We start from the raw sequence: 26,305 nt of genomic DNA, 5'->3' as shown, positions 1-26,305 counted from the left end.
ACTAAAATTATAAGCAAAAATCCCAATACTAGCCTATGGAGCTCAAAATTGACTGCCCTAATGACCAGAAGACCTATAATCTTATCTTAAAATCTAAAACTTTATAAACCACTGAGTATTTAAAACATTTAGCAGAATATTGTGTTTTGTATTATATTTTGAAAACTTGTCCTTGTTCAAACATTATTATTTTTGCTTTTAAATTTTTGTGGCAACAACGCTAGATTACCACAAAACAACCTCAGTTCCCCTTTTAAAACATAGCCACATTGTTTACAAGCACTCTTACGGCGTATTGATTCATTATCAGTGCATTCCTGAAGAATAACTCTCTGTCTATTTGATTCATAGTCCGCTACTGGTGATGTCAGCCTTCCAATGAAAGTGACGGGTGGTGGAGACGCCAGGCTCTTTTATCTGAATGAGCAGCATCCCTTTTTGCCCCCTTCCAATTGACTTGCACACATCAGCTGTTGTCTGCTGTGATCAATTACCCCAGATGAAAGTGACAAGGGCCGCTGCACCTTTTACAGTGGAGCGTTTCCTGTTCAAGCCCAGACCTGCACTAGAGTGATGGGACGTCTCTGTCAGCAGATCTATCTCCTGGAAAAGCCTCTCTCTCTGCAGCGACACACTGAGACCGCCAGACGAGCCTACGCCATGGAAGAGAGGTGTCACTTATTGGATGACCCTCCCGTATATTGGTGGGAAAAGAATGAGGTGTCAGAACAAAAAAATTGGTAATAGACTGGAATACATTAAATGAGCTGGAGTAGTGTCCACCGGACCGGAACCAATTCTGACCAGTATGTCTTTTCTTTCTTTCTTTTTTTTCAAAGCTAGTTGCAAATTCAGGAGCGAGTGCCCATGAGGTGAGAGGTATGGTGGGATTATAAAGGAGCAGGTGGTAGAGCTGAGGAAGAAAGGGGAAAGGTGAAGAAATGTACATTGAATTCATAGTTCTTTATGAGAAAACGGTTCTGTGCTGTTTATTTGACCTTTTACCCCTTATTGGCACACGTATACTTTCAAAAGTAAAGCATTTTAAAGACATATACCCTTGGCAAGCAGAGACTTCTTCCAAGGTCATTATCACTACGTTTACATATACACAAGTACATCTGAATATGTTCTTGATCTCATCTTTGTCCTTCAGAGCAACCGGGGAACCGGTCAGACCACTCTTGTCCCTGTCTACAATCAAGTTAAAAAACTGAATGCATTTTATAGAGGGCTAACAGATTTTCAAGGGCATCTTGAAATAAGCATTTAAAAATGGTATAGCTCTAATTGCAAATAAAAATACATATAACCACACTTTTGCAACTATAGATAAGCATTGATTTTTTAATGTCTTGCTCCCAATTCATTTGGATTGTGCAGTGCAAATAAACACCTTTACCCTGGGCTCAGACTGCATCCAGTCCAGGTGCAGAGCGGTGAGGGACAGGTCTTATTGCTCTGACGCTCACACGAGGACTGGAGCTCTGCTGTGCTATTGCGGTCACTGCCGAGATCATGTGTTCACACGATAACTATTCATTTATTAAGTGAAAAGGCTGCAGTGGGCTACAGTGGGCTCCGGCGTCTGGAATAAATAGACTCCAACTGAATTGATCCAGAGCACCGTGGCACCTCTGCCATTACCACAGACTGCCCCAGCCTGCATCAAGCCCAGGGTGATGGTCATAATTACTTTCACTTTTAAACTGTGGAAAATGTTTTTTGCTGTGGAATACCTCCACGAGTGTGATCAGACTGAGCTGTAAACATGCAGTGATGCTCTAAGTGTGTTCTGACTCCAAATGTACATCTAAATACAAAAATTATATTCTGTCAAGTGGACAAAAGTTTTTTGAGGGAAGATGTTTCACAGATCATCCAAGTGGCTTCTTCATTCTCCAAACGTGTTTATGCAATTTGTTAGATTCTAATCACAACAACAATTAAAATTCTGCATTTACATGCATCTTTTAAATCCTGTGGACCACTATTCTTATATCTATTCTTTAAATTAGTCCTATTTTGTTACTTGAGAATGCAAACTTAATTCTGTAGTTGTCTGCAAGCCAAGAGACTTCCAGCTGTGAAACACCCATTTAACTACCCGCCTCTCCATACAAAGGTATCCACTAGGGGTTGACTTTTTTCTCTAATTGTATGATTTGAATTTTAAATCCTAATGTTTACAATTTGCCAGAAATGGGACCTGATAACTGTGACACTACAAAGCTTGCATGGTAAGAGAGAAGCAAGCTTTTATCATTCCATTTGTAAGCATTTTTAAAAATGTCACTGCTTTATTACTGACTCGCATTTGCATGTTGGCACGACTCCACAGCATCATTATGGAAACATAATGCCTCTTGTGACTCTTATTTGTTTGGCATTTGAAAAGAATTAAACGTACATCACACGCCCCTCGCCGCTGCATCCTTGCGCCTCTCTCCAGCCTACTAAATCTCATCGCATCGCTGGGAAAGCTGCTGGGATCTGCTATTTTGTTCTCTTTGGGATTGCTGCCTCCTTCCACTTGATCCAAACAGTCAGCTTAGGGAGCTTGTGGCACACAGGCGTACAAGTTGCCAAGGAACTGTCACAGAGATGTCCGCACAAAGGATTTCTGCTGCTCACTAGTGGAGTTTGATATGCACCAGCCAGGCTCCCCCCTCCTCTATTATTTGAACGTACACAGCGGTAGGGGGTGATCCAATTGCAGCCGCGGGAAATGCTGAATTTTAGATAGAGAAACCCAGTTTAGTAACAACAGTGACAGCTTGTGATATTAAAGGAAGAAGTGAGATGGGAGGAATAGCTTGACAATGCTGACAACAAGATTTATTTATTCAAAACAGTATTGTCTGGTAGTATGTAAATACAATCTGAAGGAACTGGGACAAAAGTGTGGGTGCAAAATATTTAAACATTTATGGGAATATCAGGAAATGCAACCTATAGCCATTCTATGTTGAATGAATAACTACAAGGATTTGTTGTGGAGATATAAGCCATGTTTTTGGATAAGCTTAAAGATGTCAATGATGTTTTTAAACCATGCATCCCTATTGGGAAGCCTATCTTTCCTGCCATATCTTTCAATCTTTTCTTTCCTTCCACTTCCCCAAACACTAATTACACTAAACTGTCTTCCCCCTGAGATTACTTCATCTCACCTCTCTGATTTCTCCACATCGCCATGTCACTCAGTTTGGACAGCTTTTGGTCGGAGTGTTGGAAAAACTCAGGAGTGAATCTTCGGCCCCTGTCCATCTAATGGCATCACAAACTCCTGCCCAGTCGCTGACGACGGACAGCCCTCAATCAGTCTAAGCCTTCAGACTGACCTGGCTGTGCAATCATCTCGCTACAGGGGATTAAGCAATCACTCAAACCACCTGGAAAGGACTGTTTGTTCACAGCCTCACAGCCTCCATCATATCACATCTACACGTCAACACACTTTGGGGGAAGATTCTTCCAAAACTCTCTGATTAAGGAACAAAATCTAGTGTGTGGCACCAAGACATTTACAGTGTCAAATGCCCCTCAGTTCTTTCATTTAGGATACAGGCTTGTCTTTGCTCTCCTAATTGGACATTGTTGCTTGATTATATCTATTATACAATCAGCATAATGAGGAGCTTCACAGGGCCTGTAGCAACACTGAACTGAGTTTCATCTTAGTGAAAAGACTTTCTTTAATTTATGCATTATGATAATTTGTCATTGACTCATTGTGTTAGGTAGACGGTCCAATAGGATTTGGTGGAACAACTGGATTGCTCACAGTTTTCGGACATTATGTTTCAAATTCAGAGCACCACCTGACAAAATACTAAAAAATATATATGTGTGTATATATATATATATATATATATATATATATATACACACATACATACACACACACCCACACACATATATATTTATTTATTTATTTTGTTGATTAACAACCATTAGTTCTAAGCATTTGAACAACAAATCAGTGTCCGGTGTCCAAATATAGTGATTCCTGGGATGATTTCAGTTGAAGAATTGAAAAAACAAGTTCACGTCACATTATCATAAGTTTGATTCCAAACTTCCAGAGGTTGTCCAAGCTCACCATTTGTTCCTAAAGGTGAACTTGTCCAGGTAGTTCTAGTCAACAGTCAATGACATCCTGTGGCATGCTCTCCATAATGCATATTCATGTCAGCTGAAGCCAGCTGTTTTAAAAAGAGCCTGTCTCAATGTCAAAGCCTTTGTGGAATAAATGCTAATAAATGTGATGCTCATCCCTCCACATGCCACAAGTAGTTCACTTTTACCTTGTACACCATCATGTGTGTATGCGGGTGGAGAAAACACACACATTCACATGGTGCACTGAATGAAAGAACCTTATTACACACTAAAGTGCAGGGTTGATTGAGGACTGCATCTCCTTATACCAAACTCAGACCAAGCTCATCCACTGCTAAATGTCACCGTGTTACTACAAATGAAAAGGATTTGCTGACAGTCATTTTCAATCACACCAGCCGCTCCCTCATCACCTCTCAAGTGGGCCCTATTTAAAAGCAGCCTTGGTACTGGGCTTATTGCATCTTCGGTTTAGTTTGTGTCAGAGGTGGAAAGCAACTTGAAAACAGAGTACATTTTTCCGCATTAGGTACACTAGACACAGCTGTCAAACACACATTCACATAATTCTTAAAATTCTGTTCTGAGTTGTAAAATGGTCAATAATTGTATCACAACTTGACTTGATAAAGGAAACCAAAAGAAAAAAACAACAACTTGACTTTAACTTCTACATACACTGTCAGTCAAAAGTCTGGACACATGCTCTCATTCAATATTTTTTCTTTATGTTTGATACTTTCTACCTTTTATTTACATATGGAAGACATGAAATATATAATATATAATATGGAATTAGGTAAAGAGAAAAAGTTGAATAGCTCAACCAAATATTTTGCTTTATATATTTTATATTTAAATTCTCAAGGTAGCCACCCTTTGCTTTATCGACAGCGTTGCAAAAATCCTTGGTCTTCTCTTAATGAGCTTCTTGATGAAATCTCCTGAAATGGTTTCACTTCACTGGTGTGCTGCGTCAGGGTCAAGAAATGTCAGAAGTGCAAACTTGAGTTCAAAACAAAATCAAAATATCTAAAATAAGTTTTGAGTCATTTTCAATATATTTTTTATTTGTTACATTCCATAGTTTGGATGCCCTAAGTGAGAATCTACAATTCAAATAACCATGGAAATTAGAGAAGAATCTAATAAAAAAGTGTGTCCAGCTTTTTCTGAGTAGTGTATATTTTTACTTTATAACAAGTACACTTGATTAGTTTTAATAAAGCATTAAGAAAGACTTTATTCATAGTGAATAAATTGTTTATCAAGAATGACTCAGGTTTAGTAACTACCTCATTAATACCCTAACTTCCCACACTTAAATAGTTGTTACTAAGCCTGAATTATTCTTATAATTAATAAACATTTTAACCACTGTGAAAAATCTTTCTTCATGCTTTATTAAGGCCTATGAAGTAGTTATTATAAATTGTACCAATTTTTCATAATTAAAAGTACATATTTCACCTTTGCTTCTTTACCTCCATTTAGTGTCCATATGTGGGTAATTTTCCCCTGCATTTGCATTCAGTATGAGTCAGGCTGCGAGGATGTCAGTCATTAATCATGGCCCAATGAGAGCTGTCAGACCATTGTCATGCTTGTCAAACGGGGCTCTCTAAACTCCTCCCTTATCAGTAATGGGGATCTGTGACCCACCTGAGCACTGCGGAGGTGGAGGTGACCCCTGCAAGTGGAGGTGTGTGTGTGCACGTTGATGGTCAAGTGTGCCTGATTGTCTCCTGCTCTGTCCTTTCCTTCTTCCATCACGACCTTTGTCACTATTCTACAATCAAAAGCCATTTTACTGACATATGCTTTCTTAACCTGTTGTTTTTCATTAATAGAAAAAGAGTTTTTTTACACAAAATTTTGTTCTATGAGCTTTAAGATATTTCATTATGCTGTTACCTCCTCGAAAACAGAAATGGAGTTGTGTTATGTTTCTTTCTCGTATGTTTTAGTAATCCTGAATTATTACTCTGTCTACATCTCCAAAGCTCAAAATGCTCTGTTCCACCTTATGATGTCATGTCGCTGTAGTTTTCAAGTTAACAGTTACTCTTTTCCTTTAGTTCAGTAGAGATTGATAATTTTATGGCTGAATTGCCTAAATGAAGTGAGTGAAGGTGTATGGAGTTTAAAAACACAGTGGAGCAGTTCCTGTATTAGAGCATGACATCACAAAGTGTTTTCCATTCAAGAGAAATATATGGGTTTTTGTGTTGAACATGTGTGAATGAAACAGAACTGCAGGTTTGCTTGACGAGGAAACATTATAACATAAATCATAAATTCTACTCATTTTAGCCCGTCATGGGACCTGCATAAGAAGTGCACGCAAGTTTGGAGTAGTTTCTTAATCATTACAGAAGTTCATAGTGCAGATCTGAACACTACATGCAGTTTAATGTGCAATGTTGATTTGTGGTTGTGTTTTTTGGTCTTTTTCATGTGTCTTTGTGCAAACTGTTGACTTCAGCATGACTGTATCTGTAGCATAAGCCTTTCTTGTATGAGCCAACATAGTTTAAACTTTGTGCAAACAGAAAGTAGGAACCATAATTAACATTACACAATAAGAAGCCAAACAACGAAAGAGACATTTGGGTTTTCTTGTGGCCCCTGACACTAAATCCATGCCAGAAGCGGCTGGCGTGAGACAATGCTCCGCTCAGATTGGCTTTGTGTCACCCCTTTTTCGGTCACTCCAAATAACACCTTGATGTCCATTATCTGCACACATAATTGCCATATTGATTTTCCTTGTTGCTTTTCTTTCATCCCACAATGCGTTCACCTGCCATTGTTCAGAAGTCATTTTGAAAGTAAAAGGCTGAATAATCATTCTGTGGTAGAGATTAAAGGAGTATGGCACTCACTGAAATAATGTTTTTAAAAAGCTGTTTGTTTCTACACAGGTAACTACAGATGTGTATGTCTGTCAGCTCTAAAGAGGACATTTGCAACAACAAAGAATAACATATACAGGCTAATGACAAAAGATTAAATAGTGTGGAGTCCATTTGTATTACCCCACACAAATTGCACTCAGGATTAAAGTTTGTATCCTATATGTACTGTGAAGTCCATGTGTCCTCAGGTTAAGTTGTCATTATCACAAAAAATAGCACACTAAAATAAAAAAAATAAAAATAATCCACCTAAAGGCCTGTATTTGACTTTGAATGATGAAGTGAGTGGGGCTGAAGTTCTGAAACATGTTTATTATGCATGGTTCAAAATCTAGAATCAAACTTAAAAGCAATGTGTCCTGAGCAGGATTCAGACCTGGTCTTCAGTGTCTGATGTCTGACCAGTGACACCATCAGAGGTTGGAGAAGACTTACCTTACTACAGAGCAACAAATCAACCAGTGACTTGCAGTTTTGTGACACTGTTGGTTTCTTTTTATATATCTGCTCACATCAGTTAAACCACTGTCAGTAGTGAAGAATATAGCACACTCTGTAAAAAAAAAAGAAAAAGTGATCGCTGTGAAAAGTTATGGTTAAAATGTTTCAAAGTGAAAACTTGCAAAAGTTAAAATGTGTTTAAGAAGTTTATATATGGCAACAGTTAAAGCTTTAAATAAGAAAACAAAAGATGGTGAATTAAAAGTGTAATTTAGAGGCACTTTGGCAACATCTGCTGTTCATTAGTCTAATATCTATCTAATAGAGGGAGCTTTTGCATTTAAGTGAATGGTAATATTTTATGATAATTTAAATTAAGAGTTAGAGTTACACATTTAAAAAGTAATAGCAAAGGGGACATAATCAGTCCAAACATAAACATGTAAAGGGTGATCATTTTCATTCAAGGGTCTTGAAATTATGGCAGAGATGCTGAAATACAAGAGCAAATAGTGACTTATCTTTCTTAACGAAAACAACAATGCTATGGCAATATCCAGATTTTATCACACACAGTCCATTTGGTGATCCAACCCTGTGCAACAGCAGATTTAAACCTCTAACCATGGAGATTGATTATATATTCAGACCACAAATACAACAGTGCCTCAGTCATCAGGCCTGCTCCGTTTGATCTACCGGATTTCAAAGAGAAGCGAGAGGCGGTGTCCTGCCATTGGAGGGACCGCCACAATAAACTGTACAAAGGAAGAGCTTCGGGGACTGGACTGTGTGGATGTGTGCGTGTGTGTTCATATCTGCTCCTCTGATACTGTCTTTGGAACGCCACAAAGAACACACACAAAAAGGCCTGTCTCTGATCTGCTTCCTCTCTGTGAAGGGGGCATAGTCTAAACTTAGTCTGTCTTTATTACCTCCATCACTGAAGCGACTTTGCACACCTCCTCTATACATAAACAGGAAGCCCGCGGAGAACTAAGGGTAGTGTTTTAATTAAGCTAATTACTAGAATTAAGATAGCAAATAATGAGATTAGACAGAGAAGTTTACATCTAACTTGTGACTGGGAAAGGACCTGGTTGATAGTTGAAGTATTTTCGCTAACTGGCCCAAATTTTGTACTGGATAGAGTGTATATATAAATGGACATAGCTGACCCGCTAGCTGCTGCTTTACAAATAAGAAGGTTTCCAGTTGACCTTACATTGAAAAATGGTCACCCCTCTCTGTAACTGCTGCAGTGAGTCTCCTCATTTTGGTCTTAAAATGTTTGTATGCTGTACATGACTCTGGGGTTTTTATGTTTTTATTTTGTTTGTGAATAAAGTCCTAATATGGAGTTTGGCTCCAAAATCACCCATATAACCACTAGCCTCTTGAACTTCATTTGACTGGAGCCAAATGCTTTGGGTGCAGTCACATGCCCTTAGTCTACTTCTTTATACAGTTTATGATTGGAGAAGCAATAAAATCATATGATGTATTTACTATTATACAAGGCAGGATAGTACCCAATACTGTTGACATATTTGAACTGTTATTGCTACAAGTGCAGGTTAAAAGTAACAGCAGAAATAATAGTTATCGTATTAGTTGTTGTGCTGGTAAGTTGCTTTACTTCTTTCTCTTACCTTGCATATCTCTTTTGTGGCTGCCTGTTTCCTGTAATTGCTCCGTAATGGTTTGCACTCTGGCATCCCTTCAAACTCTCTAATGTCCAAGAGGGCAAGGTCAATGGCTATTATCACCTATTAGCCCAAATTTGCACTAATCATTTGGATTCTTCTCTGCACAGATAAGTCAATTGAATATGGCATTTGCAGCAATCTGCCATATGGTTTATAACATAGAAAAGGGACATTTATACATTTGTAATAGACAGACTCAGAAAGGATTTATACAAATACAAGACAAGAGACTTCTTGGATGCAAAATTTAAATTATTTTTGAGAATGAAAAAAGAAACCTTGTATACATAACATTTAAGTTTCATTTGTAAAGCTGACAGTATTTGCTAGTTACTTTTTAATTGCATTTTGTTTCAGTAGTCATTCCTTGCCCAATCTTGTTTTCACTACAGTTTTTAAATTGTTGTTGTTGCATTTTATCACAAACTCACACACTATATTCTTGTTCATGTATTAATGTCACTGAGAGATAGGCAAAGGCTGTTGAAAGATCCCGAGAGTAATTTGTGCACAGTATCCCTGAAGGTTAGAAAGAAGATGGAAACCAAACTCTTCACGACCTTTGCCCTTCTCTGTGCAGAATACCCCATGGAAGCGTTTAAAGCAACAGGGAGCAGACGCTGCAAGTGGGTTTGAAGACACAAAAGCCTTTGAAATGTACAATCTAATTCTTTCTCTAAATTGCATTGATTTCCTGTGAAGCTGTTTTACCCTTGTTCTGTTTCCTTATAGATGCTTTAATTTGAATGAAAGCCAGAGCATTCCCTTTGTAATCTTGAGAGTAGCTCTGACAGTTACAAGCATTTTATTTGACAGTCAGTAGTGTTACGTGTGCTTTAAAGAAAGTCGGCTTACATCGCAGAATAATATTGGCTCGTAAGCACTGAGACCGAGCATCTTCTCTCAATTCCATTATATTAAGGTTAATTTCAATAGCTTGGTCAGCAACTTTAGTGTTCCCTTTTTGTCTTTGCAGTACACAGTGCTCATCTCAACCATCAAATGTTTTAATGCACAAAAAATGCTACAGTCTTGGCCTTATTTTCAAAGCAACAAAGAGGGGTATTTTTTCTCTGTTTACGCAGCCGTCCCTTAGATGTCATAGGCGTGTCTCTGAAGCAATTTTCCCAATTATGAATAATTCACCTGATATTATTCTAAAGGTCATCTTATAGTAATTAGTACCCTGCTGTTGACTAAACAGCCTCCAGGTACCTGATGGCCGGTTTAATTACAATTGGAAATGAGTGTAGTGTTTGACAATCTCTATATGTTCTCCTGACACCTCAGCAGACGACACCTTGAGCACGGCGTTGGTTTTACAATAAGTTGGCTTGTTAGCAGATGGGGACAGAGGGTATTGGGGCAAAGAACTGGTACGCTCCGTTAGGATCACAAAGTTCTTTCTGTTTAAATATGCAGTAATTACAGACTATGCAGATTGCACCAGTTTGGTATGTACATGTTTTGACAGAGCGAACATTTCCTGTCTCATTATTTGCCAATTACCATAATATGTGGACCTTGAAAGGATCCAATCTGCTTAAAACACATAGCCACAGCCAGATTCTTTCAAAATCTCATAAAGTTTCAGTATATAACAAATTACAGTGGCACGTGGTCTGATCACAATGGCCATGTTGCTCTGCGTTATTTGGTGGTAAAAAGGTAATTGCATATATATGTGCAAATATGTATCTTTTGGGTAGAATGTATGCCTAATTTGGTTACATGGAAGCAAGTCGTTAGTTTGATCATAGTTATTCACATTTAATTATGCAGTAATTACCAGACTATGCAGATTGCTGTAGTTTGGTATGTACATGTTTTGACAGTACAACCCCCCTGTCTCATTATTAGCCAATTACCATAGAAAACGAAGGTGGCAGCTCACAGCCTGCTCCCTCAAGGCAGATGGGGACCCAACATATGTCGGCGGGGTGCAGGGATCACACAGTCCAGCTCGCCTCGGCCGCACTACATGACATTGCTTTTGGAGATGCTGTCATGTTGCCTTGTTTTTGAACATCAACCCCTTGCAACTGGAGTGTGCACTTGATGTCTTCCCCTCTGTGGGCTTGTATGTATTCATAAGAGAACACTGGGCAGAGCATTAAGCCAAAAGGACCTAAGGTAGGATACAGAGGGTCCCGGGGGGATTGTCAGAGCTGTTGTAGGGGTTTGCTTTGGAGACATCACAGTCTTCATGGATGGGTGGATGGATACACAGATTGATGGATGGCAAGAGAAAAAAGACAAGAGGTGTAGAGAGAGTTACTAGGAATACATATAAACCTGCTATGTCCACTCCTTGTCCCTGTATCATATAGAAAGCCATGATGGCTGCTGGTGAGGCAGACTGCCTTAGGGGTGTTTGAAAGGACTGAAGGAATGATGACATATATTTAGGATAAAGTAGACTTGTATTACAAGGGATATCTGAGATTGTAAAATAAAGACACCAGACACTGATGCATTGTAAGTTCAACTACTGAGTACTATAGTTCACAAATACAAATGCAAATAATGTTTTTGTATGTATATTTTAATGCATGAAATGCATGCAGTGCCTGCAAGTTAAACTATAACTAGGTCACGGGGGAAATGGCAGTGATGAACCTGTGACAAATTTGATTCGAGGTCACCTGTGTGACAAGAGAGCCTCAAAGGTGCTCCCAGTTATTGGAGATCACTGGCTACGCTCGCTGACCCCTGCTCTACACACGAGTACTGTGTATTCAATAGTATGAATTATCCCTGCAGCTAGTGGTGGATCACTTTTTTGTGATGCATTTCATAACAAACAGACAAACAAAGAATAAGTTGTCCTCATATATCATATTATCAATTATTTCATGAATACACTTACATGTTAGTTATGTCTTTTCTGTGTTTAATTTTTAGAAAATAAATTCATTATGAAAAGCAGCACTACTGAAGTAGCATGTGCCTTTACATATCCTTTAATTAAAACATGTGTAAGTGAAATCCCTTGTGTCTTTGATCACAGATGTAACAGTCTTCTGAGTTAAGGAAAAGAGAAACAGTGCAGTTTGAAGACTCAATTTTTAATGCCTTAAGTAAAATTCAAATACAAGAAAAAAAAAATCATTTCACCATATGAGAGATAATTTTTTCATCAGTGTAAATGGGATATTTTACAAAGGCGTGACAACACAGTAGCCTATAACTGTAACTGACTGATACAGATTTTTGCTGGCAAGCGCTAAAGCCTTTCTCATAATAAAGCAGAATTCAACCTGACTCACTGATGACTAATTTACAAGCGTATACTTAATATTTTCATAGATTTTTACAAGATACATTAGTGTACATAAAATATTCCGGCACGGTGCATGCCAGTATACAGATATGTGCACATTACTGTCATACATACACGCATACATGCACTTTTTCAACACACTCAGACACACTCATCAGACATTTTTATGCATATGGAGCCATTTTTTACATTTCAGATTGTCCACTTGATTAGTATTTTCTTTACAGTGAATTCCAGTGTCAGCCTAACGCGAGTTCAAGTTCATTACTGCCAAACGGGCACCGCTATGTACATTTGAGTTGAGGTGTGTTGTGTACAAAGTAGTAATAGAAGTTTACATTGTATAAAACTTTTAGACAGACGGAGATAGCTTTACACAACAGTGCTGACATTGATTCTAATAGTGTGGGTCTACATATACCAGTTAGTTAGCGGTTTAAGTGCTTTATATATGTCCGAATACTTGATGTGAGTTAGTATGTAAAATAACCAAAATCTGATGTTTGAGAAAATAGGTGAAAATATGTGAAAAGATTTTGGAGATGACATGCAAAGTGGAATTGGTGACTTTTGGGAATATTTCTGTACCACTGACATAAACTTGCAAACAATATATAAATAAATAAGATAAATAAAACGAAAATCACTGAATTTATTTAATATCCAAAGCAAAATCTTACACTCATGCAGTCCATTCACAATTAGCAAGTTCTTTTTCCAGATATGTAGACAGAATGAATACGTTAGGAAAAAAGTCTGGATAATGCGACTGTATCTTTTTGTGCAGTACTTGTCTAAGGTTTGCACAGTACTGTATACACTAAAAATACCAATATTCTCATCTCTGTTTACACCTATTAAACATGCTTCCTTGATATGTTGTCATTTTGATAAGGTTTCATGAATCTATGCTGCAATAATGAGCATAAGAAACAAGCAAATTGGCTCACCAAACCCACAACTTGCTCCTATATTATGTTTATAGAAGGATGTATTTGAGATGGTTGTTTTCTATTAAATTCATTTTGGTAATTGACTGAGGTGAGATTGAATTGGCCCTGTCCTTGTCCTTGACACACTGTTTTCGTTTAGTGATCGTTTTGGCAGAGCGGGAGATAAATTCACTGTATAACGATCAGTCTCCTGACCCTAGCATGGCTGAGAATAGGAATAGAGCTCCCAAACAGAATTCGCCTGGTTGCTTTCCCCGGAGGCCCCCACATTGTAATACGAAGTTAGGCCTGTTCCCAATTTGCACGAGGGTAAGGTGAAAATGAATCACATGAATCATACACCTGATGATGTAGACACCTGGCTTAGATGTTACCGCGAAAAGAAAAATGGATATGAGCAAAGTCACTTATTACTGTAGCAATAGATTATACTGCACCCAATCTGTTAAAACGGCAAGTTACTGCAACGGCTCAAGTACGTAGCGTCGTCAGCGCAGACTATACACTGGCTGATAGATGTCCAGATGTGTCCAGACAGTGTTTCTTTTGATAATAGTCACAAATCTAAACCCAAAGCATGTCATTTATAATAGTGTATTAAAGGTGCACTATGTAACTTTATAGATAGGAATCCATCACCATCACTATCACCTTGTTTCTATGGATATGACATTGCGCTGCCTGGAATGTTCTACAGTATGATATTAAACAGCTCTATCTTACATTTATGAAATTATAGATAGTTTCATAGCTCAAAATTACCCAAGAAAACAGGCATTCTGACTGTGTGTGAGGTTGCCTCTCCAAAGATCTGACCTGTAACTTGGTCTGGTTTGGTCCCCATGATGATAGAAAGGTTTAATAAGATATGGTGAAACATTCCAGACAAAGCAATAACCTCTCCAAGGAGAAAAGCACCTGACAGACCATCTACTGGAGAAAAAAAGAAAAACAAAAAAAGAAAAAAAACTTTGTGTACTAAATTTTTGCTTCCAAGTGGACAATGAATCAAAATCTTAACTAGGAACTGAAAAACTTAAAACATACAAAAATACCAATAAATAAAACACTGCTTGTTACAGTTTGAACTTAATATTTGAAATATATTCACACATATTTTGTTTTTTTATTTTTAATTTAAATGATAACACTTTAGGTTAGTTTCCGAATGGTGCGGTAATGTTCAGTCTCTGGTGTCAAAAGTTTGAAAAAGATCACCTCTGTTTCTTACTGTGTTCATGTTGCGTGGGACGAACCTAATAGGAATTAACAAGAAGAAAATGCCTTGCTATTAGGAGAGATGTGAAAGAGATAAAGAAATTTAGCCCACTGGTTGCCTTTTGTTCTTCTATGTCCAATTGAGCTATTGCAGTCCTCATTTACCACAACACAAGCTGCTAGCGAGATCACATATCAAGGTAATTAGACTGAGAATTTCATAATTGGCTCCATAGCTGTTGGTGAGCGCTAGAAATCTAAGCAATGCAAACAAAAGGAATGAAAACAAGACTAGTTTTCCGAAGCATCTGTCTACCCTTTCTGCCGAGATACTGCGGGGTGAAGACCTTTAGAACAGAGTGAGGTGGTTCAACCGCCATATGTATCACATCTAAGGTATGTGTGTCGTAGCAGTAGCGTGGGTTACACTTGAGCGCACAGGTCCATGGTGAGAATTTTGAATGCAAAAGATTACCGGTGAAGTCTTCCACTGGCCTAGTTTTTGCTTTGTAGACTTTTTCTGCAGCCGTCCCCTGACCAAAATAGAAGTGTGAAAAAAAGCGTATGACTTTTTCTCTGCTAAAGGTTTTGTGCCACACATTAAACAGAGCAATAATTCACAAGAACCTGAAGAGCAACACTATGCACCTACAACTCATAATGAATATTTAGCCCATTTTAGCTCACCCAAAACACATTTTTTGCATTTGTTTATAAGCATGGATGTACACACTTGGAGAATAAGCTGGAGTAATAAGTCGGTACAGCACCATACCCACATCAAAAACTAATATATCAATAGTTTAGTTCAATGTAAAATACAAGTTATCAACAATTGTTCAGATTGAGTGAGTCTAGAATTTTCATGGTGAATTTAAAAAGATTTTTTAGGTTGGGTCTATGCAAGATGCAACCAGGGACCACTGAATATCTGAAAATTTTTCTCACATTCTGATTTCATGAGGACTGCACAATACCCGTGTAAATTATAGACATTTTTTCTATCTTTTTTTGTTTAATTTTCATGTGAAATATAAGTACTTTGGTGCATCATCAACTGTGTGTAGTTTGTTTTATTTAAACGTATTGAGTGCTGTGTATTTTGAGGACATTGGGAGTGAGCTGGTTCAACAAAATACCTCCACACATTCAGATCATAAAGTCACTGTGGACGGTGCCTATATATTTGGAGATGCAATATTTATCTCTTTTTACAGCTGGTGCTCGTGTAAGAAGGATCCACTTCCTCCTCCGGTCTGTTGCCCTGGAGACGAGAAGCTAGCCAAAGGGATGACCTTAACAGGCTCCTCTTTCTTACAGTGTCTGTCCAGAGTGTTGTAGAACTGCGGGCGGTTCATTCCTTTGTCTAGATCATCGTTTCTTTTGGGCACGGATCGACCCAGAGTGTGCCGACCGTCCATGAGCCCAAAGCTGACCAGGTTAGCTTTGCTGGCTCCGCGCGGGCAGCTCTGGAAGCCGAAGGAGTGCAGGGGGTCGGGGGCAGAGGTGCCGGTGGAGGTGGTGGTGGGGGTGGAGGCCGGGGAGCCGCTCACAGGGCTCTGGAAGTGGGCCAGAGCGGGCGGCATCCAGCAGCTGTCGGAGTGGCCCAGGATCAAACACTCCTGGGTGCATGTCTCAGAGGCTTCGGCCAGGGCTTTCTGCAGGTTCACCTCAATGGCTGAAGAAGAAAAACAAACAGACAACCTGGTTACTCCAAGCAGAAATTATCTCAACAAGGCACCAACAGATGAGGCAAGTTTTTGTTTTTTTTAAATTAATTATTGTTATTTTTTTTTATCCTTAATGATATCCAAAATGAGAAGACCAGTTTGTATTTTCATATGGTGAACCTTAATTATCGAGACTATTAAAGGTCCTGTATTATGCAAAACTGACTCCTGTGGACTATGGACTAAACCAGGGGTGGGCAAACTTTTTGGCTCGGGGGCCACATAGGGTTCTAAAATTTGACTGAAGGGCCGGACAGAAGACGGGACATGACGTGTTCAGAGCCCGGCTCCATTGCACTTGTATTTACTCTCATGTAGGACGTACTCTGCACTACGCGCTGCAACTTTTAGTCATGTAAGTTCCAGAACTCATGAAAAGTGAAATGAGGCCTGCCCCACTGTACAGCAAAGAAAAACATGTGTCCCAAGCACTTACACAGAGCGCGTAGACGACACATAGACCACGCTAACGCGCAGTTCAACCAAACATTCAGAAGATTCTAAAACAGTTAGCATGAATTTATTGACTTCGTTAAACACAGATTTAAAGCAGAAACAGTGCAGCCTTATGTCTTGAACACTTTTACCTCATTCATGGTCCGAATACGCCGCCTGAAAATGACTCCTGTTAATACTTTCCCATAAAGCATTGCGGTCAACAGAAGCCGCCGCACCTCAATGTATATATAGTGCGCCGTCTACTGGGAAACGCCGGAAATGCAGGAAAAATAAAACATTAACAAGGTTTATTATTATTATTTATTCAAGTTCGGCGGGCCGGATTAAAAGGTTTAAAGGGCCCCCGGGCCGTAGTTTGCCCATCCCTGGACTAAACCATGTGCCATCTTTAGATAACCCATTATTATTAGTCTGACTACATCTCCAGCTCAAAATGCTCTGTTCCAACTTGTGATGTTATGAAGCAGTAGTTTTCAAATTACCAGCTACCTTTTAACTTTTGTTCAGTGAACATGGGCAATTCCAGGGATGAAATCATCCAAATGATTCTAGTGATGATGAATCAAGTCCCAGGGTCTAAACATGGCCACCCATTCAAGTCAATGGACCTAGCTCAATGGCGCATGTCTCCAGATTAGCCAAGTCAGGCCAGGTACTTCCGGGGGCTCCCTGCTTATTGAACGTGTGCACTTACACATTAGTGCTCTTTTCTCCTACGGGCACAGACAAATCCACGCAAACGCACGCAAGGAGCATGGTCTTGTGTATAACATGATCACTTTGAAGAAACAGAGTGGAGCTGAAGCTAACATTTAAAAAGCTGTTTTCAAAACAACTAAAGGACTTTGAGCAGAGAAAAAGTTTATGATCTAAAAATAGGTAACACAAAATTCGTCATTTTTTAAAGTTTTAGGTGCCCTGTCAGCCGAACACGAGCAGTTTGTGATTATATTACATTCTATGAGAAAAATCTTTTCTTGGCAGGAGCAATTTTTTCGCTAATATTCTAGTGAGTTACCACTGCGCCAACTCAAAGCAGCTCCAAGCTATACCCTATCCTGTTATTTTAAGAATTTTTAAGATCCATGTCATGAATGGACATTAAAAAAACAGTGTCACATTACCACATGACATCACAAGGTGGTGTTTTCTGAAACAACATTATAACATAGATTTAAAAAAAATAACATAATATGGACCCTTTAAAGTTCATTACTATACAGTAAATTCTGCAAAAGTTAGAGGAGTATAAGTTCTATTTTAAAGCTTGACACTTTACAGAAAAAAAGCATTTTATGTATTTTTTATTTGTATTGTGAGCTGGAAATTGGTTGGGTCTTACATTTACAGAAAAGTAGCAATCGTGTTGCTTAGTGATGGGGTTGCAAATGCTATGTGAAAAGACTCGTAGCAGCACCCACAAAAGCATAGGCTGTTTAAATTGAACTTGCCAAAAAAAAAAAAGCCACACTCAAAGCTGCATTTTTTTTGTTTTTGTTTACAGAGGCCATAAAAACACATTGAACTCATAAATCCTATAAGCAGAAGAAAGTTGTCACCTTATCAGTGTTTGACCCACTAAATGTCAAGCTTTTAGTAGAATGAACGTCGATGAAAATGATAAATGTTTTATTTCATTCTGTAATGAGAAAAACGGCAGCAGAGCATTTCATTCCTATTGCTATTCCCAGGACTCTTTCTGTTTACCTACAATATGCAATGAATTCCCTATAGCTTAATTAGGATAAAAAAAAAAAAAAAAAGAATCTGTGTTTGTGTCGTTGAGCGGCTTTACTGTGTTAAATATTTAATAAATGACTTCACAAAGCTTTGTTGAGTTTAATCACTGTTGGAGCAGCAGACCTTTCAACTGGCTCGATCTCTTAGAATGCAAAATAAATCGGGTCCAGAAGTTCAAATAATTATGGTATTTTAGGATTTTGTCTTATCCAGGTATGATCTTATACAACCTTTGAATGCCAATGAGGAGCTTCAAGGACTGCAAAAGAAGTAAATGAATGAAGAGGCGACTAGGCAATGCTAAACACTCAAACTATCTTATCTCATTATCCGCTCACTGACACCACATGTGGAATGAGTCTGGGATGAGGCCTGAGCATTGAGTCTGGCCAATAAAGCCTGTCAAACCACATAATTAGAATGTAAAACAGTATGCACCAAGGCAACCAGGAGCCTGCAGTTTTCTCCTTCTTTGCCCCCACATACAAAAAGAAAGTGCTCCTCATTCAACATCACATTGCTCTTCTAGGCCCCCGCTTCAAGCTGTCATGTAGAAATTATTTAGTATATTTGCATAAGTAAGAATGCTATACATAATTAAACAGCCTTAGACCCAAGTGCTGGGACAGTCAGTTCTTTCACACGCATCACTTCTACAAGAAGGTTGTATAATTTTAAGCCAATGATGTTCATTTTGTCTTCTTATCTACTTTAACTTCTTAGGTTCTTTTTAAAGACAATGCAGTAAAGTGTATTTACCTTGTTGACATGTTTCGGCTGCTCGCTGCAAACCATCTTCAGAACTGTCACCGGTGTTGGTGGTGACGTGTCATATATCAGCTGTTGTTACTTCCTGTAGGCGTGGTCAGCCTGAGGGACCCGGCAGGTCTCTCAGACTGACCACGCCTCCCGTCGCCCGGTGTTCTCTGGAGGAGGGTGTTCCAGGTGTGTGAAAGGAGGAACGCGCCGTCATCACGGTTAATGCTGTCCGTGCCTCGTTTCCTGATTTCAATGGCCTCCTTGATCAGCGTTTGAAATTGTTGTTTTTTTATCCAATGACCCGAGCCCCGTCCCAATCCATAATGTGGTTGTTCCTTTTACAGTGCTCTGATATGGCGGATTTTAGGTTTTCCTGTTCTGCTTTATCTTTTTGTGTTCTGGTGAGTCTCCCTGACGTTTCCTTTTCTCATTCATTTTGGTGTTCATTTTTTTTGGATGTGAAATGCCCGGCCTGTTTCCCTATGTATGATTTATTGCATGATTTGCATTGAATTTCGTATATGGCATTGCATTTGGGGTGTACGAGTTGTTGGCGGAGTTTTGTGTATGGTTTTACTACAGTGCTTATGTTGTGTTTTTTCATGGCTCTCTGGATGGGTTCAGTTATACCTCTGATGTATGGTAGTTTGACTATGTTCTTGTGGTCCTGCTGCCCTGTGTTGGATTGTTGTGTTTTTTTTCCGGGGTTTGTTGGTTTTATTGATAACTTGTTGTCTGCCTTTGTTTATGGCCCAGCTGGGATATTGACATTGTTTGAGTGCTTGTATGATGTGTCTCTCCTCTTCCTCCCTGTCGGTGTGGTCTGTGATGTGTGGCCCATTCGAATAATGTTCTTACTACTGAAAGTTTGTGTGCAGTGGGATGTTCGGATGTCCAGAGCAGATATTGGTCAGTGTGTGTGAGTTTCCGTTATACTGTAATTTTGATGCTGCCGTCTGCGATGTGGTGGATTTTAATGTCCAGAAAAGATATGGCTCCGTCTTTCTCCTCCTCATGTGTGAATTGAATATTACCTGTGTCGTCTTGTGTGTTGAGATGGTCCGTAAGTTCTTGCGTGTGTCCTTGCTGTATTTTTTCCAGGATGTCATCTACGTAGCGTTTCCAAAAGGTTAAACGGCATTGTGGTGGTGCGGTGTTGAATGCTTTCTGTTCCAGGTCCTCCATGAAAAAACTGCTCATTATTGCTGATAGTGGATCTCCCATTTTCACCCCTCTTTCTGTCTGTAAATTATGCTGTTGTACTGAAAATATGTAGATTTGGCCATAAATCGTAATAATTGTGTAATGTCATCAACTGTTAGATTTGTGCGTTTTTTGAGTGTTTTGTCCTTTTGAAGTTTTTCCTGTACTATGCGTAGTGTGACATCCACGGGTGTTTTTGTGAAGAGTGATATGACGTCGTGTGATATGAGTATTTCATCCGGTGCTATTGTAATGTTTTTTAGTTCCTGTGCCAATTGTTTTGCATTCTTGCAGTGGAATTTTGTTTGACCAATGAGTGGTTTTATTATTTCGACCAGGGCTTTGGATAAATTGTATGTTACCGAACCTATGCTATCGACTATCGGGCGGAGTCGATATATGATATATGACACGTCACCACCAACACTGGTGCATGGACAGCATTAACCGTGATGACGGCGTGTTCCTCCTTTCACACACCTGGGACACCGGGCGACGGGAGGCGTGGTCAGTCTGAGAGACCTGCCAGGTCCCTCAGGCTGACCACGCCTACAGGAAGTAACAACAGCTGATATATGACACGTCACCACCAACACCGGTGACAGTTCTGAAGATGGTTTGCAGCTAGCAGCCGAAACATGTCAACAAGGTAAATACACTTTACTGCATTGTCTTTAAAAAGAACCCAAGAAGTTGTATAATTTTGTTGCTAAGACATTTGTGAAGTCTTCTTGAGACTATTGTTTGATGTCTGACAGCAAAATGAGAAATGAAAATTCTCATTTTAGAAAATGTTGAGTAAGATGCAAGTACACACAGAATATGAAAAGTTACAAATAAAATATTATTTTAGCTGTCAAACAGAGGGACCATTTCAAAACTACAAGCCCATTTTGCAAGTTTTGGAAACATGATGTCTTCTCTGGACCAACTAGTTTCCTTTTCTTTTCAAGTCTTTATTTAAGCATACACTTTTTATTTATGCTATACCTTTTTTAATTTCTTGTCTCTTTTTAATGTGCTATTGTAGCTAAAACATAGACTGTATATAGGCTGCTCTTCCAGCTACATTGACTTTGAATGGCCCCTCTGTGACTGCTGCTGTCAAGCTCGTCATTTTGGTCTTAAAATGTTTTTATTAACCTACTGTAAATCCTGGTGTTTTTATTTTGCTATTTTATTAGTAAATCAAAACATTAATAACAGACACATCAGGTGCCTTCTTTCCCTGAGGCATTAGCAACAGGTTTGACTGACAGCATTGCTAAGCGTCTGCCCCCTGCTAAACCATTGGCATGGGCAGGAAGGGGCATTATCTTCAACAGTCGGTTGGAGTACCAAATATGGCTCCAAATTTGCCTCATAACTGCAGCCTCGATGAGCTTCATTTTCCTGAAGTCGGGCACTATAGGTGATGTTACACTTCCTTATTTTACTTCTTTATACAGTCTATGAGCTAAAGTCATTCTGCAATGCAACAGTTTCCATTCCAAAAAAACATTCCTTATTCCTAAAACACATGAAATTCAAATAACCTATTTACCATTACTATTACCTTAAAGGTTATTTTGTCATGTAAAGGCATTTTACATTTATACAATATTGCATTTAGTTTTTCATATCCAACTCTTTAAATGGCTATAACAGTCCAGCTCCATATTACAGAATGGTCTTGCACTTTTGTGGTACTACAGCAGATTGCACAGCACAGCGTCAACTTTAATTATGAGAGCGGTGTGAGAAAATGTACAGCCTGGTATAAATTGTGAGGATATATTTGGAAAGCCCAAGTGCAGTCAAATCTGTCCCCTCCATATTGAAGCCGAGCCTTGGAACAGGAGTGCATAAATCCCCTGGGCGGTAAATGTGTCGCCTTTCAGAGGGTCACTAACTTCATTAAGGCAAAAATGGATGCACCCCCCTTGCTCTCCCCCCTTCTCTGGGCTGGCACAATAGACCTGAGCCTGGGCACGAGCTGTGTGGTGACTCAATCATCTCTTCAAGCTATTGTTGGATTTTTGAGAGCATATTTAAGTATGTGTTTTGATATACAATTTTTGATTGGTGTGTGTGTGTGTGTGTTAAAGATGGTAGCTTGTGTAACTTGCCAACTAAAGTTAAATATTGGTTCAGTCAGTATCCTGGTTTGACATATACATGGATGTAATAAGACTGTTTACTTGTAGTCAGACAGAAAGTCTCAGAATGTTTGAACTTTTATTCACACAAAGTTGTGGTTACTTGAGAGACAAATAACAGCTACAGAATAACACATCTGGTTAAGTTTTGTCTTTTACTATTTATTATTGTATTTTATTTTTGGTTAAAGGAAATAAATGCTGTTTTCAGTCCTTTGCTCTGGTATCAGCTGCTATCAGTAGATAAGCTTTAATATCAGAATCTGTATCAGAACTGAAAAAGCTGGATCAATGAAAAACACAATGTTACAAAAAAGTCCCCCAAACATATAATGTATATGTAACCCTAACATATATTATATTCCCATATTATCTTTAGAGCTGGTACAACATTGTTATGAGGAGATAATGGTTGATAAGAAAGAAGTCCATATATACTCAGGTGAATAGTTTACTTGATAGATAAAGATATCAAAGAAACCATTAGCATTTATAGTTTATGATAATCAGACTGAACATAAAAGACCTAATGTCAATTGTTAATGATTTCATCTATTCATCAACTCCTATGGCCACTGGTAACTTCCATATAACAATAAGGCACATCCATGGGCCATGAGAAGATGAACTTTTCATACTTACAAACATTGTGCAGAACTCCATACACTTGGATCATAAAGTCACTGTGGACAACGCTAATACATTCAGAGATGGATTGTTGATTCCTTTTTAAGCTGGTGCGCAGGTAAGAACAATCCAAACTGTACAGAAAGTACACTTTTAATAGCCTTGATAAAGCATTAAAAAGTATTCAAGGTTAGTAACTATTTAATTAGTATCCTAGCCTAAGCCTAAACTATTTGTTCATTATGAATTAAGACTTTACTCATGATCATTTATTCAGGCTCATTAAGACATAGATAATAATAATAATAATAATAATAATAATAATAATAATAATAATAATAATAGTTAATTGCTATGCCAACAATCCTAATGTTTTCATTATTCTGAATCCAAGGATAAAGTGGCTCCAAAAGATAAATAAAAGAAAACATTAGTACTAAAAAGTGAATCATTTCAAATATTAAAGCTTTAGTTTTTATTTATTATGTGACTAGGCAAACACTCTGTTAGTTACATGGTTAAAGTTGTATAAATCCTCTCTTCGGTTTAGAGGCAAAACTGCTCCCTCATTCTCAGAGCACAATAGACCTGAGCCAAGTCTCTCCAACTGTCTCCCCTGCTCTTGATGTATTTTCAGAGTAAGTAAAACCTTCGGAAATTTTTGATGAGCTAACGCTATTAGCATGAACTTTTTATTCAGCAAGCGTCCAAGCCTGTATACTCAAACATTTTTGGAATGTGCCTCTATTCCAACTTTTACCGAACAGAACAGCCAAAGGTGAAAGTGTCTTTTCAAGGTACTTCATGAAAAAATGGAGGAAGGTGGGTCTTGGTAACTTCACACAACTCTATGTCAAGTGTCTCTAAATTTTGTATTCACTATTACACTTCTAGCCTCTCCAAAAAGAAACCGGACTATTTTTCTATTCCGGTGGGGTGGTGAGGAAATGTGGCAGCAGGTTTTTTGGGGCAGGTGTGAGCTCTCCTTGAGTGATGTCGTTGACAGCTAAAGCTAGAGGTATAGTGGCTTGTGATGGCACCAGTGTCTTTTTGTATTCCGGGGAAACAATCGCACCCCGCGGAGCTTTCTAGAGGAATCACACATCACTGTTGCCAAAGATCCCCCCCAATGGCACAAAACATCCCCTTTGTAAGTTCCCATCAAGTACATTTGAATAGCACACAAGAGGGATAATGGTGAACTCAGTGCATGGAATGAGTGGTTCTCAAAATGTGGTGTAGGTGTCACTGACGATACACAGTAGACTTTCTGTACTAATTTTTTTTAACTAAAAATACACTATAATAAAAGCATGTTTTCTCATTTCATGATTTTATTGCACTAAACAATGAAAAAAAAAAAAAAAAAAAAAAAAAAAAAAATTGATTGCATCTCAACCAAACTCTTATTTGGCATCAAACAGGGCATCCACCCTTTTGTTTCCATGGAAACGCTGTTCCTTTTGCTATAATCCACAGTATGGCATAAAACTCATCTATCCCTGAAGTATGGTTTCAACTTTCTATTTCCATGGAATCATGCAGTGTAACTCCACAAGGTTGCACAGTGTTGCTTTAAAGGGTTATTTATGTATGTATTTATTGTGATTTTAGAGATTTTTAGAGATTTTATAATAATGATAGATCTATACGTAGTCCTTCATTAAATCTAATTTTGCCTAATGTCCATCATTCTGATTTTTGTCACAATTTTGTCATTGACTGGATTTGGTTTTGTTCCAGTTCTATTTATTTAATAAAAATGTATTATTATCTATAAAAATGTATATACACTTTTTTGTTGGTAATACAAAGTTTGAAAATCAAGACAGCAATCGAGACAATTGCTGTCCAACTGTTCTCAATACCAGTTGATTTTCAAAGCGACCTCACACATTCCTAGTCCAATGCACCTCTATGACTTTTTGCTTCATAGAAGGTTATTCTATTAACCGTGTTCCCCTGAACAAATCCCATTGTGGCACAGTTCAAGGCTTGGACGTGAGCTCGCTAACTTGTGGTCATACACAAGGTCGACACCAGAGGTACCCTTCAGCTTCTGCTTGTGCTACATGGACACATCCTTTGGCCAGGCGCACTTCAAACACCTCTGCATCCACCTTCACCTGACCTCACATCTCTGCAAACGGAACAGCCTGTACCAGCGCTGGACACACAGGCGCTGTATATGAGAACAGTGCTAATGAGAACTGGAATAAAGACAATGAGGGCGACTGGCACTTAGCTAAAGTGCATATGATGAGCCTGAGTTCTCATTTTATTTTAAAATTTTACTGCAAATAACATTTTATTTCTCCTTAAATTAAAGTTTAAATTGACAGAAAAATGCATTACTTGTGAATAAACTGTTGCTCAAACTTGGACAGAATTTTTGTTACTGATGACATATAGGCATATATTCCATTTTAGAACTCGTCACTGCTTCTTCTCTTTTGTGCTTTTCCATTTTTTCTACAAACTGATGCTTAACTGAAATAAAACTATGACAAAAAGTTACCACAAGTACTACCCCACCAAACTGAGTGCTAATTAGAAAAACATGAAGACCTGCCATGTAAGAAACTTTCCCTAACAGAATTACTTTGATTATTCATTTAAGATATGGATTGTATTTCTTTGTTCTGAGCAAGGATAAAAGTAGTTTACTCTAATTTGTCCAGTTGAGCAACTAACTGTCACTGCCTATAATGTACCCTGCCTCAGATAGCTGCTTCCTACATTATTAAAAAAATGGGACAAAACTATAAACAAACAAATGCACAAGTACTCTCACTGGTTTGGGGCAATTAGCAACAAATCCCACATTTTTCTTGACTGTTTTTTTAAATGATAAAGCGGCCGGTGTTGTGGCCTGGTACCTCCTCTACAAATGCTCTATAGCAGATTAGATGTGATCGAATCTCTTGTGTACATGCATGACCCGTTACGTTTTGGATATTAATGGAGGGTGTACTGTGGAAATAATAAGCCATAATATTTTC

General features: G+C 38.5%; 1 protein-coding gene across 2 annotated transcripts in view; it reads right to left on the bottom strand.

Moving 5' to 3' along the window:
- Positions 1-15,654: 15,654 nt before the first annotated feature.
- Positions 15,655-26,305, bottom strand: part of pcdh11 (protocadherin 11) — a 145,183-nt gene continuing 134,532 nt past the window's right edge. For both annotated transcript variants that reach the window (XM_055158897.1, XM_020923528.2), the window contains exon 6: positions 15,655-16,325. In XM_055158897.1, coding sequence (XP_055014872.1) covers positions 15,859-16,325 — 467 coding nt within the window. In that variant the 3' untranslated portion in view covers positions 15,655-15,858. The remainder of the gene's footprint in view (positions 16,326-26,305) is intronic.

This window comes from Boleophthalmus pectinirostris, unplaced genomic scaffold, assembly GCF_026225935.1.
Source record: "Boleophthalmus pectinirostris isolate CB_2022bp ecotype Guang Dong unplaced genomic scaffold, ASM2622593v1 HiC_scaffold_23, whole genome shotgun sequence".
Lineage (NCBI taxonomy): Eukaryota > Metazoa > Chordata > Actinopteri > Gobiiformes > Gobiidae > Boleophthalmus > Boleophthalmus pectinirostris.
This window is presented reverse-complemented; position numbering and strand designations above follow the sequence as displayed.